The sequence below is a fragment of the Cladophialophora yegresii genome (assembly GCF_000585515.1).
Source record: "Cladophialophora yegresii CBS 114405 chromosome Unknown aczIN-supercont1.2, whole genome shotgun sequence".
NCBI classification, from domain to species: Eukaryota; Fungi; Ascomycota; class Eurotiomycetes; order Chaetothyriales; family Herpotrichiellaceae; genus Cladophialophora; species Cladophialophora yegresii.
Window position 1 is genome coordinate 3,468,055 of NW_006913046.1, and position 17,502 is coordinate 3,485,556.

At 55.2% G+C, this 17,502-nt stretch overlaps 9 protein-coding genes across 9 annotated transcripts; 6 read left to right on the top strand and 3 right to left on the bottom strand.

The window, feature by feature from the left end:
• Positions 1–1,333: 1,333 nt before the first annotated feature.
• A1O7_03164 (uncharacterized protein) lies at positions 1,334–1,986 on the top strand (the record flags this gene model as incomplete). The annotated part of the gene is made up of 3 exons (XM_007757190.1): positions 1,334–1,520; positions 1,580–1,680; positions 1,738–1,986. 3 exons carry the CDS (start codon positions 1,334–1,336, stop codon positions 1,984–1,986), a joined length of 537 nt encoding a protein of 178 aa, XP_007755380.1.
• Positions 1,987–2,448: 462 nt separating this feature from the next.
• A1O7_03165 (uncharacterized protein) lies at positions 2,449–3,816 on the top strand (the record flags this gene model as incomplete). Its single annotated transcript, XM_007757191.1, has 3 exons — positions 2,449–2,779; positions 2,840–3,103; positions 3,164–3,816. 3 exons carry the CDS (start codon positions 2,449–2,451, stop codon positions 3,814–3,816), a joined length of 1,248 nt encoding a protein of 415 aa, XP_007755381.1.
• Positions 3,817–3,940: 124 nt separating this feature from the next.
• On the bottom strand, positions 3,941–4,435 carry A1O7_03166 (uncharacterized protein; the record flags this gene model as incomplete). Its single annotated transcript, XM_007757192.1, has 1 exon — positions 3,941–4,435. The coding sequence occupies one exon, from the start codon at positions 4,433–4,435 to the stop codon at positions 3,941–3,943; it is 495 nt and encodes a 164-aa protein (XP_007755382.1).
• Positions 4,436–5,734: 1,299 nt separating this feature from the next.
• Positions 5,735–6,360, top strand: A1O7_03167 (uncharacterized protein; the record flags this gene model as incomplete). Its single annotated transcript, XM_007757193.1, has 2 exons — positions 5,735–6,113; positions 6,164–6,360. The coding sequence occupies 2 exons, from the start codon at positions 5,735–5,737 to the stop codon at positions 6,358–6,360; spliced, it is 576 nt and encodes a 191-aa protein (XP_007755383.1).
• A 1,175-nt stretch (positions 6,361–7,535) lies between these two features.
• On the top strand, positions 7,536–9,304 carry A1O7_03168 (uncharacterized protein; the record flags this gene model as incomplete). Its single annotated transcript, XM_007757194.1, has 4 exons — positions 7,536–7,571; positions 7,629–7,716; positions 7,781–8,521; positions 8,652–9,304. 4 exons carry the CDS (start codon positions 7,536–7,538, stop codon positions 9,302–9,304), a joined length of 1,518 nt encoding a protein of 505 aa, XP_007755384.1.
• Positions 9,305–9,537: 233 nt separating this feature from the next.
• A1O7_03169 (uncharacterized protein) lies at positions 9,538–11,100 on the bottom strand (the record flags this gene model as incomplete). The annotated part of the gene is made up of 1 exon (XM_007757195.1): positions 9,538–11,100. One exon carries the CDS (start codon positions 11,098–11,100, stop codon positions 9,538–9,540), a length of 1,563 nt encoding a protein of 520 aa, XP_007755385.1.
• A 489-nt stretch (positions 11,101–11,589) lies between these two features.
• Positions 11,590–12,414, top strand: A1O7_03170 (3-oxoacyl-[acyl-carrier protein] reductase; the record flags this gene model as incomplete). The annotated part of the gene is made up of 2 exons (XM_007757196.1): positions 11,590–12,090; positions 12,145–12,414. 2 exons carry the CDS (start codon positions 11,590–11,592, stop codon positions 12,412–12,414), a joined length of 771 nt encoding a protein of 256 aa, XP_007755386.1.
• A 1,766-nt stretch (positions 12,415–14,180) lies between these two features.
• On the top strand, positions 14,181–15,468 carry A1O7_03171 (uncharacterized protein; the record flags this gene model as incomplete). The annotated part of the gene is made up of 2 exons (XM_007757197.1): positions 14,181–14,228; positions 14,290–15,468. 2 exons carry the CDS (start codon positions 14,181–14,183, stop codon positions 15,466–15,468), a joined length of 1,227 nt encoding a protein of 408 aa, XP_007755387.1.
• A 207-nt stretch (positions 15,469–15,675) lies between these two features.
• On the bottom strand, positions 15,676–16,799 carry A1O7_03172 (uncharacterized protein; the record flags this gene model as incomplete). The annotated part of the gene is made up of 3 exons (XM_007757198.1): positions 15,676–15,776; positions 15,844–16,510; positions 16,584–16,799. 3 exons carry the CDS (start codon positions 16,797–16,799, stop codon positions 15,676–15,678), a joined length of 984 nt encoding a protein of 327 aa, XP_007755388.1.
• Positions 16,800–17,502: the final 703 nt, after the last annotated feature.

A 17,502-nucleotide genomic window follows, 5' to 3' on the forward strand; every position in this document is an offset into this window, starting at 1 on the left:
ACTTCGTAAAGAGGGAGTGTTGCGTCGAGGGGCTGTGGAGCGCTGCCAGTTTCTGGGCCTACTGAAGGCCCAGCCCAGCTTCACGCTTGTTGCCGGAACCCAAGCGCCCCAGACTGTGGACTGTACGCGTACTCCGCACTTCGGCGAAAGTACGCGGGATGCTGGTGCCGGCTCAGGGATGCGTCCACGCATCACAGGTGCTTAAATCCAAGCAATACTTATCGGAGGCAGGCAGCGGTTGACATCAAAGCTCGCATACCTGACGTCTCGAGGCCGACTGAACATCGAAAGAGTCAAAGGTTGAGGGCACCCAACGGTCCATTCCTTCCGCTCATGGTGGCGCTAACACGTGCAGCGCATCGCAGGCGTTCATGTCACTTTCTATCCTGTCTCACCAGTATCTTACTTTCACAGTAATTACCTGGCGGGACACTTTGAATTAGTTTTGGCACCAGCGAAGTCTGCAGGGCTACTCCGTACAACAACGCCAAATGCTGAGACGCGGGGTAAAAGGGGCATTTCTCTTGACATCCCGAAGCTTCAGCATAGTCAACGCCTCTTCTGCTGCGACGAGTGCAAGCTTATTCTCATCAGGAATCAAGACCATGTTGAGTCACTGTGACCTACAGTACCAGGACCAGTTCCACTCTCCTTGTCGCGAGAGAGAAACAACGGAGGAAATCATGTTGAGATTGCTCCGCACCGCGCCGCGCCACGGTGGCTTTTGACTTCGCTCGACACGCGATCCGCCTGTCAATCCTCGCCCCAAATGGAAAGTTTCTTTCTCGTATTCAACAGCTTCAATTTGCGACGCGTGCCGAACACGTTCAATCCACGCGCCTAGTGAGAAGAGTCTATGGCCCGTGTCAAGCCTCGAATTTTGAGGCCGAGCGCCGTGTTAGCCCAAGGCGTGGTCGACCCCTTTTCCGATCCCTGCGCCTCCACTCTTTGTTCGCTTAGCAGCGCAAGGCTGAGCCTGAATTTCGATATACGGAAAGGTTCATGGTCAGGAAAAACAGCCTGTCGGGCACGCATCTCTAACCACGTTTCTTGGCTCGCTGGAAGACTAAACACTTCCAGCTTAGGACTGTGGCACAAGCAGGCATATTGACCAAGGCTCACCTTGGCCTACCGAGCCTGCTACTCGATGCAGAACGTGGCTTGAAGCTGCTGGTTTCGTATACACAGTACCTGGAGTTATATACTGCAGCGTCCCTACCGGATTGAATCGATACTGGACTCCCTTACTCCCAACCCAGTCTTTCTTTCAGTCGCTCATTCCGTCTTGTTTACAGTTCATCTCACCCTAGTCACTCTTTCTGTTATCCCAACAATGGCTTCCGATCCCCTGGCTCCTGCTCCTGCCCAGGGCGGCATGATCGACCAGAAGGACGTGCAAGACTGGATGAAGCGCTTCAATGAGGGTCTTGCCGACTCATCCATCATTGCTGCACCATCTGCGCCCGACGCTCGACCATGGCACACATCCTTCTTCAGCTGCTTTGCTCCAATTGACACCTGTAGGCACTCTGTCTTCAACCGGTCACATTTCATCAGATGAGCTGATATCCCTGCGCAGGCTTTATTACTTGCTGCGTGCCATGCGTGACTTTTGGCAAGACACACCATCGAACCCGAAAGCATGGAAATATGAATGGCTATAGCTTCATCAACGCCTCGGTGAGTCCGGGCTGGAGGCAGATGGTGAAGCGGGTCTAACTGACGGGATACCGACAGTGCCTCATGTTCACGGGATTCTCCTGCTTCGGTCTGCATTTCATCCCGATGATGTTCCAGCGCGCCGACATCCGCAAGAAGTACAACCTTCAGGGAGACTGCGTGACGGATCTATTCACATCATGCTGCTGCGCATGTTGTTCCCTTGTTCAACAGGACAAAGAAGCTGAGCATCGGGAGCAAGAGTTGGCCGAGAAGCTCAATGGTGCGGGCTATGTCAAGGCTCAAGAGATGGCCTACCCTGCATAGACCATCGGTTGCTTTCGAGGGAGATCGCCATGCGCCAAGATCTCGAAGACGGTTGTATAATTAAGCTGGCGATACGGGAGCGGTACTTTCATGTGAAGCTGATCTGAACGACCACTACTTATGATCTCCCAGCCTGGTCTCTCGTTCGAACATCACTTCCCTTGCTATGTGCAGAATGTCAAGGTCTCATGAATGCCGCAATTCGTGCAGCGACGTATCTCTTCTGAGAATGTTGCTGGTTGAGAAGAAACCCGTTACGCGTGCACGAAGGTCAGAATGCGGGGTGACTCTCCCAGAGATTCGTCTCATTTACACAATCGTCGAAAATGCTTCTCCGGCAGTGCCCGGTTGTGTTGTCTACAAATGTCAAACTGTCACGTCGACCAATGTCATATTGTGTAAATGTGTGAACACCAGGACGATCCACTGCTGCAATCTGACTGACTGATACCATCATTCGAAATGGCTGCCGCTTCCATCAATTTCCCGCGCTCGCCGTCGACCATCCGGGTGCGAATGATCGACACCACGGCCCGCATGACTGTGCGAGCCGAATCATTCGTCGAACCCGTCCAACCAGGCCACGAGATCCTCAACCTCAGTGCCGTCGCATTCTTACTTGAGCATGAGCCATCCGGCCGCAAGGTGATGTTTGACTTGGGCGTGCGCAAGGACTACTGGAACTATGCAGCGATCCTACAGAAGAGAATCGGTACCGTCATCCCGAGCCTGCGGGTCGACAAGGGCGTTCCAGAGATCTTGGAGGATAAGGGGATTGATCTGGGGAGTATTTGTGAGTCGAAGTTGCGTGGGATGCTATCCGGCACGTTTTTCTGACGACCCGTCCTTCCAGCTTCCGTGATCTGGTCCCATTATCATTGGGATCACGTCGGCAATATGGCTCTCTTCCCGACCGCGACCGAGATCGTGGTTGGTCCTGGGTTCAAAATCGCTCCGCAGCTGCTACCTGGGTTTCCGCAGAAGGTGGACTCCCCTCTCCTCGTGTCTGATTTTGAGGGTCGAGAGCTCAGAGAGATCGACTTCACCAAGTCGAACCTTCAGATGGGCGGGTTCAAAGCGTATGACTTCTTTGGGGATGGTTCGTTCTATCTACTGGGTAGGTCGCCACCTTGCTCCTTCTCGCCGAGGCCATGCTCATCACCGTTCCGACTTATAGACACGCCTGGCCACTGTATCGGGCATATGTGCGGACTTGCACGCACGACTTCCGCCAACGACGGCGGCACGTTCCTCTTGCTGGGTGGAGACATATGCCACTTCGTGGGCGATATCAGGCCGAACGTCACGTATCCGCTTCCCGACACGATCCCGGCCGATGTACTGGATCACGATCCTCCGTACTTTCCCCTACCATGCCCGTGCAGTCTGTTCACTGATCATCACCCGCAACTGTCAGACGACGCATCGTCCCACGAGCGGCAGCGGACGCCGTTCTACAAAGTGTCCACCCACAGCGCTTCTGCGTATGTCGACCCCCGCGCTGCGCAGCACTCAGTGGACAAGCTCCTCGATTTCGAACAGTCGTCCAATGTGATGGTGTGTCTTGCGCACGACGAAGCGTTGCTGAAGCACCTACCCGCTCTGAATGAAAATCCAGGTTTAGATCTCAACGACTGGCAGAGTCGCGGCTGGAAGGACAAGACTCGCTGGGACTGGCTGAATGAACTACCGCGCAACGGGAAGCCAGGTAGGAAGTCAATCGTGGAGGGCTTCTGGCGGGATGGCAAACCGTGGGATCGATCGAAGGAGCAGATGCAGCAGAAGGGGGAGAAGGCTGTCGAGGAGGCCAAGCAGGATAAGACACAGTGATCATTCGTTACTATTCAAGAACCGACCCTCCGCCATTTGAACTCTCCTTGAGCTTTCGTCCCATCCTAGACAGAGTCAAGCACTTGGTCAGTATCAGTAGCGCACCGTCGCATGCATGCCTTCGTTATTCATAGAGAGGGGGAGCCGGGCTGGGCCGCACCTTCAAAGTATACCACTTCACCGGATTCAACGTCATGTACGCCTCGCCGTCGTCCTCGCTGAACCGCGCAACCCTCGTCTGCGGCTTGCCCACCCAATTCGGATTACTCGCGATCTCCACGGTCGTATGCCAAAGAAGCGACCCGTCTTCCTGTTCCTTCACCGTCAGAAAGCCGCCGTACGTGGTCAGACTCCGGCCCACGCGCAGGACCTCCTCGTCTGTCGCTAGCGTCCAGTCGTCGGACGCGAGGGGTTGCAGACCCTCGGGCGTCACGAGCGTCGCGAGCAGGTATCCTGACGACGAGATGACGACTTTACCGTGCGGATTGTCGCCGTAGGGCTTGGCCAGGAGGGTCCGGTCGGGTTTGTCGGAGTCGTACATTGCGCCGGAGATGAGGCTCCATACGCCGACGAGGTTGTGTTTGTTCTTGGTGAAGTCGTTGTCGCTGTCGTTGGCCATCACTACGTACAATACTTCGTACCTCGGTATGTATGCGGCGGTGTTCTGGGATGTCCTGGGGACTGGGGCGACGTGCGTGGAATGGGGTTATTTCAGGGGTGTGGTTTAGAGGATATATACGGCCTTAGGTAGGTATTTTATGTACACTGTATGTGTGTTGTATGCACTGGGAGTGTACCGTTCCCGGCGTGGTACGAGCAAGCATTATCGGTGGAATCAGATCGAATCATCTTTTATGCTTTCTGTCTCTACGCCCGAGGGATGTGGACGAGACTGCCGAGTTGGGGAGATCAAGATCGCACAATTGCGGGGAAAGATCTCGCCGAACTTGAACGAGATAACGGACACGACGCTACGCACGTATCGCATCTTGTGGTGTATTTGTGGCGGTCACGCTGCGTCAGAATAGGTATCCGAACTGGCTGAAATCGATCCCACCCTTGTCGCGAGGTCTCGTAGTCCATGTTCGAGACTGCCTTGCGTATTTCATTGCGGTGGCTCGAAGTGCTAACTACGCCGGCCTGTAAGATGGTCATCCAGAAAAACATCAGGTCATCGGCAGCAGGTCGCTAGGTATCATGACGAAACTTGCTTCCCGGCTGATTGGTCTTCCGTAAGAGCTCTGGACTGGATCCAGGCGACGACACTTTACCTCATCGGAAGAAGATGCATGTCTGGTATGGCGGGAACTCGACAAAAAGCCAGTACGCGCGCTTCCTATCATCTTGAGCTTCTAGGTCGCATGCGAAGCAAGACGACAAGAGGCAGGATAAATGTGTGAGCACGACCACTGCAATCCCGGCAGCATTCCGAACCGGCGATCCCGCAACTCTCAAATCGCAGGAGAAGGGCTCCTGTTGCTACCACGTCGAGGCCTGATACATAGATTTTCCGGATCGCTCAGAGCTGGGGGTTCAGTGTTCAGCTACGGGGTCCTGGCAACGGTATGTCAGTGATCTCTCCACGTTCCATGGTCATGGAGAGCCGTGCCAACGTGACTTGTGGCTTTCTGTGAGAATACCTTCTGGAACACCGTACTCGATCGCCAATGTCGGGGCGTCGTCTTTTAAATAAGGTGCGTCAAAGGAATAGCTGAGATGCAAAGAAGTTCTCGAGCGCAGCAAGGCAAGAATGGATGTCAAGCCAAAATTTTGATGAGTGAAAAGTGATTTTCAGCAGCCACACTTACACTTCCTTCTTCACTCAGCTTTCTGTTTCCGTTGATTTCTCTTTCATCCACCGTAACCTCTCTTTATCCTGAAGTTCTCCTCCACAGGAACTTAACAGAGTTCTGCAAGCATGCCTGCTCTAGGACACATCAATGTTGAGGTATGCGTCGACGGCAACCCGCTGAGAGAATACTCCGACCCCGAACGTGAAGTCGAAGATGACCACCACGTGACTCGATATGTCGAGGTCAAAGCAGGTCAGAAGTTCTCGGTGGAAGTAGTTCTTCTCCCAGGCTTCAAATTCTTCACGGCGAGCGATGTCCACATCGAATTCCGTATTGACCAGAACAACGACGTGCGCTATCACAATTGCCCATACGAGAGCGTCGAAGCCCACAGAGGCGAGCTTCGACATCGTCAGGAGTTTTGGTTTCACTTACGCTCGGTCAGAGACGAAGTTACCGGACAATGGGTCAGTGTCTGTCATGAGTTCGGTCCCCTCGCTGTCGGTAAGCCTTCCTGTGCTGATGGTCTTGCATACAGCTCTGACTGGTGACAGATGGAGATGCCCCACTTCCGGAAAACCTCACCCTTTCTGATATCGACCTACTAGGATCTCTCCGTGTGTCAGTCTACAGAGCCAAGAGGAAGTGGCTAGTCGAACCATATGTATGGGACGGGTATCCCGCCAAGCCGCTTGACGAGATTTCGGAAAGGGCTCTGAAGGGCAAAGCGATCAAAAACAATGTCAAGTAATTTGTCTTCCCTCCCAGTCATCCGGTACCTGCTCAACACAGTCCAGATACACAGTCATTGGCACGAGCGGTCCACCAGCAAATGCAATACAGCATTATGATTACGTCCCCATCAATAGCGAAAGGGGCGTGCCATATGAGTTCAATTTTCTCTACAGAACCAGAAGTGAGTCAAGGGAGGACATTCATGGCTCACGTACTGATGTCTACAGAAACACTCCAGTGTCTTGGATGCATTCCAAGAAGCCCCTCGCCCGTTCTCGACACTGGACTCATGATACAACGTAATAACGAGATGATCCTAACGATGCAGCAGGAGCTTAGAGAATTGAGGGTACGTGACTGACCTCCAGTGATACACAAGACAAGCAGGGCCTAATACCGAACAGGAGAGTGTGGCTCGGGCTAAATCTGGGAGTCGTGCCAGCAGCGTATCCGGTCTTGAGAGCAATGCCAGTGTCGGGTGGCCTACGAGAGTCAAGGTGGAGCCTCGATAATCATTTCCTCCGCCACCGCCGTTGTTCGCCCACGTCAAGCAAGAAAACCGTCGTCTGCCGGAGGGTACCAATCCTAGCAACGGCGTGAAGAGATCATGAGAAGAAGTAACGCTTGACAATGGCGACGGGCCAGTCGAGATGCCACCGCCTCCCAAGAAGCCAAAGGTCGTTATTGATCTGACCGATGACTGAGCAGTATGGTCAGTCAAGACCATGTTTACACTGGCATCAGTGGTACAGAAGAAGGAGCAATCGTGTCGAGACCATGAGGAGAGTGGCGTGGCTGGTTCCGTTCCTCGCATGTCCCGAGCTGCTATGGTTACATGCAAAGGACAACGACATGTCTGATAGAAAACTCTGAAAGAGGCACGAGTGAGCCGAGATCGGGCCTAGATATCCCTACCTCTCCACAAAGTCGGGGTATGGGTAGTACGGAAATGCGGAGATCGAATTGCTTACCTTTATGCCGAGCAACGTACTTTCGACCGCTCTGAAACCCCACGGACATTGCCCGTCAAGGGGAACGCGGTGTCAATCCGATTTCCCCGCTCAATACTCCGTACATGCAGTATCAGAACACCATGGCACGGCCCAAGCACTTCCGTGATCTTGGACATCGAGACAAGTTCAACAGTCACATACACATCCATAGGCCATTTCAATATACTTTGACAGAAACATGGCCGACATACTGTTGAAGAAGATCCCATACACGGTACGCCTGCCTGACTTGGCGCAATCTACCCAGTATGCTAACCAACAGATCCGATAGTTCAAAGACCCTTCCTTACTGGACACCCGCTCTTTCATAGGAGGCAAATGGGTTGACGCCAGCAATGGCGACAAGTTTGCCGTGCTCGGTAAGAACGCAAGCCCTCAACATTATGGTACCCGCCCCTGCTCATGATATTCAACACTATCCAGACCCCAGCGACAACGAACAGATCTGCCATGTCGCGGACTTGGGCCGAGACGAGACCAGGCAGGCCATCGAGGCCGCGCGATCAGCATTTACCAAATACCGCAAGACCACGGCGCGCGACCGCCGATGGCTGATGCGACGATGGGCCGACCTCATCAAGGAAGCCAAGGACGACCTCGCGGCGATCTGCACCCTCGAGCTCGGCAAGCCCTACACCGAGTCCCTCGTCACCGTCAAATACGGGACCGACTTCCTGGACTGGTTCGAGGGCGCCATCGAGCGGCAGTACGGCGAGACAATCCCCGCGGCGAAGGGGGAGAACCGGATCTTCACGATCCGGCAGCCCCAGGGCGTGGTCGCGGCCATCACGCCCTGGAACTCCCCTGTCGCCATGGTCACCCGGAAGGTCGGCGCCGCGATCGCGGCGGGTAACACCGTCGTGTGCAAGCCCGCGCCGGAGACGCCGCTGTGCGCCATCGCCGTGGCGAAGCTGTTCGAGCGCGCGGGCGGCCCGCCGGGCGTGCTCAACATCGTGACCTCCAGCACGGAGAAATCGAAGCTGGTAGGCGAGGAGATGACGCAAAACCCGCTCGTCAAGCACCTCAGTTTCACGGGAAGCACGGCCGTCGGGCGGTACCTGCATGCCGAGTGCGCCAAGTCGTTCAAGAAGACGAGCATGGAACTAGGCGGCAACGCGCCTTTTATTGTCTTTGAGGATGCAAATCTCGAAAAGGCGGCCGAGGGTGAGTGATTACTAGACGCGGAGCCAGGAAGTGATACCATACCGTACCATCCCACCATACGCCATACACCACCCACTCATTGTATGTCTGTGTTGCTGACGCTAAGCGCCCATCTTTGCATCCATTCTAGGCCTAATATCCTCAAAGTTCCGCTCCTCCGGCCAGACGTGCGTGTGCGCGAATCGCATCTTCGTCCACCGCAGCGTCATGGACCGCTTCGCCACCGTCCTAGCCACCAAACTGGCCAGCACCTTCCGCTACGGCTCCGTGTGGGACAAAAACGTCAACTTCGGCCCTTTGTACTCGGCGAGGGCGTTCGACAAGATCCACGCCCAACTCGACGACGCGCTGGCCCACGGCGCCAAACTCCACGCCGACCAGACGGACCAGAGTCAGACGGGCCAGGTCGGGCATAACGATCTGGGCCCCAACTTCTACGCTCCGCGGATCATTACGCATGCGACGAAAGACATGCGGTTCATGCGCGAGGAGACGTTCGGGCCCTTGGCGTTCCTGGTCCCCTTTGAGACGGACGATGAGGCGATCGCGCTGGCGAACGGCACGAGTGCGGGGCTTGCGTCGTATTTCTTTACCGAGAACATCTCGCGCGTGTGGCACGTCAGTGAGGAGTTGGAGTCCGGCATGGTGGGCGTGAGAGTTGGGTTGATCAGTGCGTGTGAGCAGCCGTTTGGGGGGATCAAGGATAGTGGTGTGGGAAGGGAGGGTGGGAAGGACGCGTTGGACGAGTATACGGAGATTAAGAGCATTACGGTGGGGATATGATGCTGATGGGTGGGATACGTACATCGTAGGATGTAGGACGTATGATAGATACCTGTCTGATCTATGTGATGCCAACCCTGCGTGATACGTGATGTGATACAGGTGCTACTGTTTCTGGCGCTGGCTTGATGGAGAAATATGCCTACGATCTATACGTGTATATGCCTGTACGGGTAAGTGTAAGTAAATCTGTATTTGTATCCGATCTGTCTGTCTGCGGTAGAGGCCGCACTTCACCGCGTGGCACCAGCAACGGCCTTCGCAGCGGCGGTTCCGGCTCGTCGTCCAAAGACCGCCCCAGAAGTCAACCCACTGCCGCCGGGATAGTTCTCGTAGAACAGTCCGCCCAGCATCTCGCCCACAGCATATACACCCGGTACCTCTTTCCCAGTGGCAGAGCTAATCACCTGGGCAGTCTCCGGGTTGACCTTCAGCCCACCGAACGTGAAAGTGATGCCGCACGTCACAGCGACTGCCAGGAATGGGCCCTTGTCCAGGGGTAATGCCCAGTTCGTTTTCCCGAGCGGTAATCGAGTCGTGCTGGACTGCGTGGACATGCCGTCGCGCACGGCAGGATCCCACTTCTTATCGGGGTTCTCCTTTTGAAATGCGTAGACTGCGTCGTTGTATTCCTTGATGTTGCGGACGAAGGCATCCTTATTTTCCAGGCCATACGCGGTCAATTTCTCTGCCAGCTCCTCGATCGAGTCGGCGGAGATCCTCTCCACTCTTTCAGGCCGGTACTCTTCCGAGCGCAGCCACGAGCTGGTCTGCGAGTCCCAGACCTGGTAGGCCACATGGCCTGGTTGAGCTAGAATTGCTCTGCCGAACTTGGCGTACGTGTAGTTGCGGAGATCGATGCCTTCGTCGACGAACCGCTGGCCCAGGATGTTGAACATCAAGCCCAGCGGATACCCGGACTTTGTAAACTCGTTGGATGCTTCTCTGTCGCCAGTGTCGCTTGGTGCATTTGCGTCCCATGCGACAGAGTGACAACCGGACCAGTTTCCCGCTTGTGCCGCCGAGAGGTCTCGAATGGCTGTCTCCAGCACGTCGCCCGTGTTGTGAGGCGTGCCGCGGACTTTTGCCAGATCCCAGCCCGGACCCAGGTACTGCGACCGCATTCGAGGATTGCTCTCGAATCCTCCGGCTGCGAGAATGACGGCACCCGTCTCAATTACCGCTTCTCTGCCATTCGACTGCACTTCGACCGAAGTCACGGCGCCGGTTTGAGAATCTGGTATCAGACGCTTCAGAGCTGCCGAGTAGATGACCTCCACGCCGTGGTTCTTTGCTGCGGCCTTATGGTCTTCAATCAGCCCTTTCCCTCCATCCTCTGTCTTGATATGCAGACCGCCCCAGAATTTCAACCGTCCGTCGACTTCGTATGCCTGCCTGTTGAACGATAACTGGAACTGAATCCCATTGCTTTTGAGCCACTTGACCGTGGCATTTGATTCTTCAATGAGTATCTTGGATAGTCGGGGGTCTGACCTGCCACTGCATACTCGCTTCATGTCCTTGGAGAAGTCGTCATTCGTGTACGGCTCCAAGTCGATCCTCTTAGCCGTCGCATCGTCAACGTTGTTGACCAGCGGCAATAGATCGGAAATGCCTCCGTGGACTGTCCGGTACGCGCCAGCTGTGAAATATGTGTTGCCTCCTGCCCATTCCTCTGGACACTTATCAATCAGTACGACATGCTTTGCTCCCGCTTGTTTGGCAGCAACGGCGGCTGAGAAGCCAGCATTGCCACTTCCGGCAACCAGGACGTCACAGCGCTGCGGAGGAGCCATTGCTGTACCATGAAATCAATTGTCCATAGACGCAGAGAGAGGTTTCCTGACCACTTGTGATATTCGCCGCGGTGCTTGATTCCGTCCAAAGTTCGCCTCGGCGATTGTAACGACAGTATTGTCTAGACAAGGCCAGCAGTGGTGAATCATGAGGCAAATGCAACGTCCGCTATCGGCATCAGATGGAGACATGCTACCCATAAGGCGATCCCTCGCAGGGGTGAAGTTGGAGAGTACCGGGGTCGCCTACCGGCCACCTCGGGGAACCTCCGCATCGTACGGAGTCCCGGTGTCCCCTCACTGCTCAGCCTCGTCTTGCATGCCACCGTGGTGGGTGATGAGCTCCTCACGTCAGAAGGTTAGGTTGCCAGGCTCGCTCACCTACATCAAAGTTTGTAAAGTTCTCCCGGTCGAGGAAGGCCTAGAGGGCGAAACAATCAACCTGTGGAAGCTACTCAGTCAATCAGGTCCGTCTCAAGATACAGCGCAATGGGCCGCCTCGATGGGAAGGTCGCCCTCGTCACTGGAGCAGGCAGTGGATTCGGTGAAGCTATTGCCCATGCCTACGCCGCGCAAGGAGCCAAAGTGCTTATAGCGGACATCGCTGTGGACAATGGGCAGAGGGTTGCCAAGGCAGTTGCAGCTAGGAGCTATCCTGGAGAAGCGATTTTCGTGCAGCTGAATGTCACAAAGCGCAGCGACTGGGAGCAAGGTCTGGAACTGGCGAAGCAAAAGTTCGGAAAACTCGACATCGTGGTCAATAACGCAGGAACGACGTACAAGAAGCAACCGAGCATAGAGGTGTCCGAGGAGGACTTTGACAGGATCGTGGCCGTGAACATCAAGAGCATATATCTGAGTGTCTCGGTGGTGATGCCTTATTTCGTCGGGAGGAAGAGCGGTGTCTTTCTGAGCACTTCGTCAATTGCCGGTATGAGAGTGCGTCCAGGTCAAGTGTTTTATGGAGGCACCAAGGGCTTTGTGAACACGGTGAGTCCTCCCTGGATACTCTATCACGGTGACGTCTACTCATGGCTCCGTCAGATAACTCAGGGACTTGCCGCGGAATATGGACCGGAGGGTATCCGAGTCAATTCCATCTGCCCTTTGAGAAGTGCAACTGGTCTGCTTGAATTGTTCAGTGGAGTTCCTGACACGCCCGAGGAGAGGCAAAGATTCGCACAATCTGTCCCTCTGCGGCGCATGTCGGAGCCAGATGATGTCGCTAATGCGGCTGTGTATCTCGCGAGCGACGAGGCGGCCTTTGTAACAGGCGTCAACCTGCCGGTGGACGGTGGGAGACTGGCTATGTGACCTTGTACAAGTACCCGCTGCAGCTCCCTTTGCCTTGGAGGGAGAGTGGCATACATCTACGGGGTATAAGCGGGATCCTGTGCTTGACAAGTACTCGTAGGAATGCTGTTACCACAAGAGTCAGGCAGCTGAAGCACCTGTCTGGCTGAGGAAGCGGTGTTCCAATCGACTCTCGTCGTCTGGTTGGTGAACAGGTCGAAGCACCCGAGCCCAGTGTAAGACTGGCCAGTAGGATAGCTCGACGATGCTCCTTCGTGCCAAAGGAGAGCCCAGGATTTCGTCCTCGGTCTTGCGCCGCCGAGTTCAATAAACTGCTGACGCATTTCAGAACGTTTCTGACTGCTCACGTTGACGTCGACTGACGGCTGGCGCTTGCCTAAAAATAATCCAGACATTCATTTCATGGGGACGGCGGACCCATCAATCGTTCACTGAGTCCCGCCTCGATTGAAACTCGTATTCTTTTCCCTTTGTAGATACTGAGATCACTCGAGTTGTCCTGCTTCCGCGCGAAATTGCGCCGGCCGTGAGAGGTTTCGCACGTATTCGGTACGAGTAGCACAAGCACCGACGAGCTGCCAATGAGTAGCAGCGGTGACATCAGCGGTCAGTCTTGCATTGAGTTTTGAGAGGTAGTGCTTGCGTCCTACCTCGCGAAATGCTGCAGGCACGACTTGCTGCAGCCTGTCTCTCTCTCTTTTGCGCACGTAACTAGGTGCATGCCAGGGCTCCTGTAAGGTTGCCTATGTAAGCTACGCCGCGGTCTCTTTCACATGCCGGTAGGGGCACCTACAGCACCTGATTGGGCTGCCCCTAACTACCCCAGCAGGCGATTCGTGGGCGCTCCTGGTGATTCGTGGCCGGCTGCTTACCTTATCACCTAGCACTCACTTCCACTCAGAATCCGCTCACTTTCCACTCACGCAGCACTCACTGCACCCACAAACTGTGGCGAATGACATGGCCAGCAGCTTCGATCGCAAGCGTGGCGCGCGACAGATTTAGTCGCGAACTGCAGTCAGAGATCTCATCCACATCGTTGACATCATTGACATCATTGGCCCAACGCTTGGGAAACTCCTATTTTTGAAACACGATGCGCACCAGGCAGAGAATCCTGCCCTGCTCACTACCCACTTACCCTCATTTCTTGTGCTTTTCTCCAACGTCCAGGCAAGTGTGGATAGCGCTTTCGCCGCGATCCAAACGCCATTATGGCCACACGCACTGCGTCTCAACTACGCCCAGTTAGGACGCGTGCTCTGAGCGGGGAGCAGCGGCCACCGGGTTGACCATACGGCCGCGTAAAAGCCGTCGAGGCTGAGGCGCTCACCCCCCACCTCCTGTCTCGAATCGCGACTAGTCGCTTTTTCCAGGAGGCGTCTGGCGATGCAGAAAATCAAGCGATCGGTGAAACGGTTCCCGGGAGGGAGTGGTGGTGAAAGCGAATCTGGTGCTGAGTCCGACCGCCGCAGGTTATCTTCAGGATCCGAGAAGGGGATCTCGAGTGACGAAGCGAGTGCAGATGATTCAAAGTAAGCCTCATGTTCCTCCTCCGCCCTGCTGCGAATTGCAGTATATACTGCACCAACTTCCCACCACTTCACGGCTCCATTGTTCTTTGTCACTGTGTCAGCCATTTGTGATATCCCACAGAGTCGTCTGTGTTACTGCTGCGTCTTCCCACTCCATCGCCAGCTCTATTCAACCCGCATTCAATACACTTTGACAGCACAAGTGGAGGGATTGTGACATATCCGACCAGTATGGTGGTTAGACTAGGAAACCTCAGCGCCTTGAAGGATTTCATTGCCGTAAGTGGCCCCATGTGACACATTGCTCCTTCGCAGAGCAGAGGTCGCTGACCAAGTACAGTTCCTTGCTACCGTCAGTGGTGACATATCGCACATCACAGCTCCACCTTTCATCTTAGCCCCATCGTCCCTTACAGAATTTCCGGCATATTGGGCAGAGCGACCATCGCTGTTCACAGCCCCAAGTCGGGAGTCATCGGCAGAAAGGCGCATGCTCCTAGTCCTCAAGTTGTACCTCGCGTCGCTGCAACGACAGTATTATGTCGGACGAACCGTCAAAGAAGGATTGAAGAAGCCTATGAATTCTTTCCTCGGCGAATTGTTCTTCTGTGAATTCAGCGACCATGACCTGACAGCAGAGAAAGCCTCGACATCCACAGTCAGAGTCATCAGCGAGCAGGTATCGCATCATCCACCCACAACAGCAGCATACATTTCGGAGGATGAGCATGGCGTCCACGCCCAGGCATATTCTACCCAATATACCACATTATCGGGGACGTCGGTAATGATCCGCCAGTCCGGTCACGCCGTCTTGAAAGTTGACAAGTACAATGAGACGTACCTCCTGCCACTGCCGGATGTACAGGCTCGGAGTGTCCTGACCGGGGCGCCGTGGCCCGAACTCAATGACACATATAAGATCGTGAGCTCCAGCGGTTTCACCGCCGAGATGACATTTACCGGCAAGAGAATGTGGGGCGGTTCCCGAAATTGCTTTCATGCTTCGATATATCGCACGGCGGACTCGCAGAAGAATGCCATCTTCACGGCCTCTGGCAGCTGGAGCTCCAAATTCTCGATCTCCAACGCGTCAGGCGAGGAGATCGAGCTCTTCGACTTGGCAGATGCCCAAAACCAACCGGCGCCAATGACCGTCAAGCCGCTGGAAGAACAGTCTCCTTGGGAGGCAAGGCGTGCGTGGGGTGCCACCTTCGACGCCATAAGAAGAGGTGATCACGCCAAAATTAACGGGGAGAAATCGAAGCTCGAGAATGCTCAGCGTCAGCTAAGAAAGCAGGAGCAGATGGAGGGCCGGCGATGGGAGACGATGTTCTTTACCCGATGCGACGCCGACGTCGACGAGGACGATGCAGTTAAAAGACTCTTTGATCAGCTCGACGACCATGACGCCGAACGGATGCGCGGAACGAATGGGTGCTGGAGATTCGACAAGGACAAAGAGCAAAGGTGGAGAAATGGCCAAGGCTCCTCGAGACCAGAGACACCATTTGGGTGAGAGTTACGCAAGCGCTGTGCCACTTTCCAGCGTAAGCCTGCGCCCTTGAAGGACATCTAGGAGCCGCTTTTGGCCGCGGGGCCAACACCCGCTATTGACCAGCCCACCATCATGGTGGCAGTCAGCGGGTCGCGAGCACGGCATGCAAGCATGGATGGATGTCCCTCTAGGACCGAGCCGAGCTCAACGGGATCTGGACTCTTGAACTCAGGTCCTCTGGATCCTTTCTGTAACATATACTGTGTCTCCTGTTCGAAGGATGGCGCCGGACGGGCCGGCAAAGGCATATTGCCCGAAGACAGGTTTGTCTGTGCTTCCTGTCAGGGCAATGGACGTACTAGATCCAGCATCACGAAATAGATGAGTATGACTTACGAGGGAACTTGTCATTGACCCTTCTGTCACTGGCCAAGAGTCCATAGAGCTGTCGGTCGCGTTTGATCATGTCGCCAGTGTCAGGATCCACGTTCAAGCTGAGGCAGCGCACCGTTCTGAAGATGCATTTGATCGTGACCTCTTGTGCTTCGTCCGAATGTGAGCGAACAAGCAACGAAGACCAGTTGTCCTCGTCGTATGGCGGCAGCTGAGTCTTCACGTCGATGTGAATATTCGGGCGAAAGCGGATGATGACGTCCTCATCCTGATGCGCTGGAGGGAGGCGCGAGCGTGCATCTTGTTCGGATGCCGTCGACGTGATGAGCAACGGTGCAGCGTCGGCGAATCGAATGCGTTGAGGCTGGAGGCCTTCTTGTAACGCCAGAGACAGCGCGCTCCGTTGGCTGGGGATATAGGCAGCGCCCGGGATCTCGCGACGACCCGTGCCTCCTATCGAGAGCAGACGGACATCCTGCTCCAAGTGTTTCGAGAAGAAGGCCGCGGCTTCCTCCCCAAGGTCAATGCCGATGGCGGTCGTGCCAAATATACTCACCTCGAAGGTCTTGTTTGTCAACAGAGACAGCGGCGAGGGCGTCAGTGGCACCGTGATGGACGACGAGGGAGTCGCCCTCGTATGGTGGATCGTGAGCTTGGTCCAGCTGTCATCCTATATCAGAGTACAGACCGTCTGTCAGCCCTGCCGTCGTGCCTGACCTTCTCACCCTGTCCCAAAGACTTACTATGGTGGGTCTGAAGAGAGCGAGCTTGTATAATTTCTTGATGGTGAGGAATTTGGCACGTCGCGAATCGTCTTTTGGTGGATTGACCAAGACGAAGCTTCTGTCGAAGCGGAGACCCTCGTTGGTGAGCTCGACGGACGATACCTGGACTGGCGGGAGTGATTTGACGGGGTAGATGAACAGCTTTGTTATCGTCAATGACGGAGCCGTTGCCATTGGAAACCCGTCGCAACGGGGGGCCACTTGGGCTCACTTACCCGCTGTACGGTGAGAGTTGACATTGGAAGATCGCGCGACGACGTGCTCGCGTCTTACTTAGCCTGATCGGGGATACATGGGCGACAAGCAGGAGGAGAGGAGAGAAAGGAGAAAGAGGCCGGAACAGGGAGGCGAGGGCGAGTCAGACCACTTTTGAGTCTCTCCACTGATCTTGAGCCGGCGACTTCGGAGCGTCGGGAGGCAGAGCGAGAGTGCTTCGCTGGCGCTTTTGATCATATGGCGAAAACCTGCGCAGCTGGTGTGTCATCTTTTGTCGTTTGCTGCAGGCAGCCAGCCTAGCAAGGTGGTCACGTGCCTCGCGGTGGGCGCGTATTACTGTGGTACTATACTGTGGTACGGACGCCCAAGCGCACCCCAAGCGCTGGAGCCCGCTCGCTCGGACGTGCATATCCTTCTTCAGCAGTGGAGATCGGCAGCGAGGTGCGGCGGGGTCCCCCGAATCGAGCCAATTAGGCGTCCCCGCTACCACTGGCGACCACTGATCAATGCTGCCATAACGCGCCTGCAGCCCCGAAGGCTCGGATTGTCAGCGGAGAGCGTTGCCTCTCTCGGCCTGCATTTTCTGCCACCTCGATCCATCTCGCCATCTGCTCCCGTCGCCCTCGCTCTCGCTGTCTTTTCCACAATCACATCTAATCCT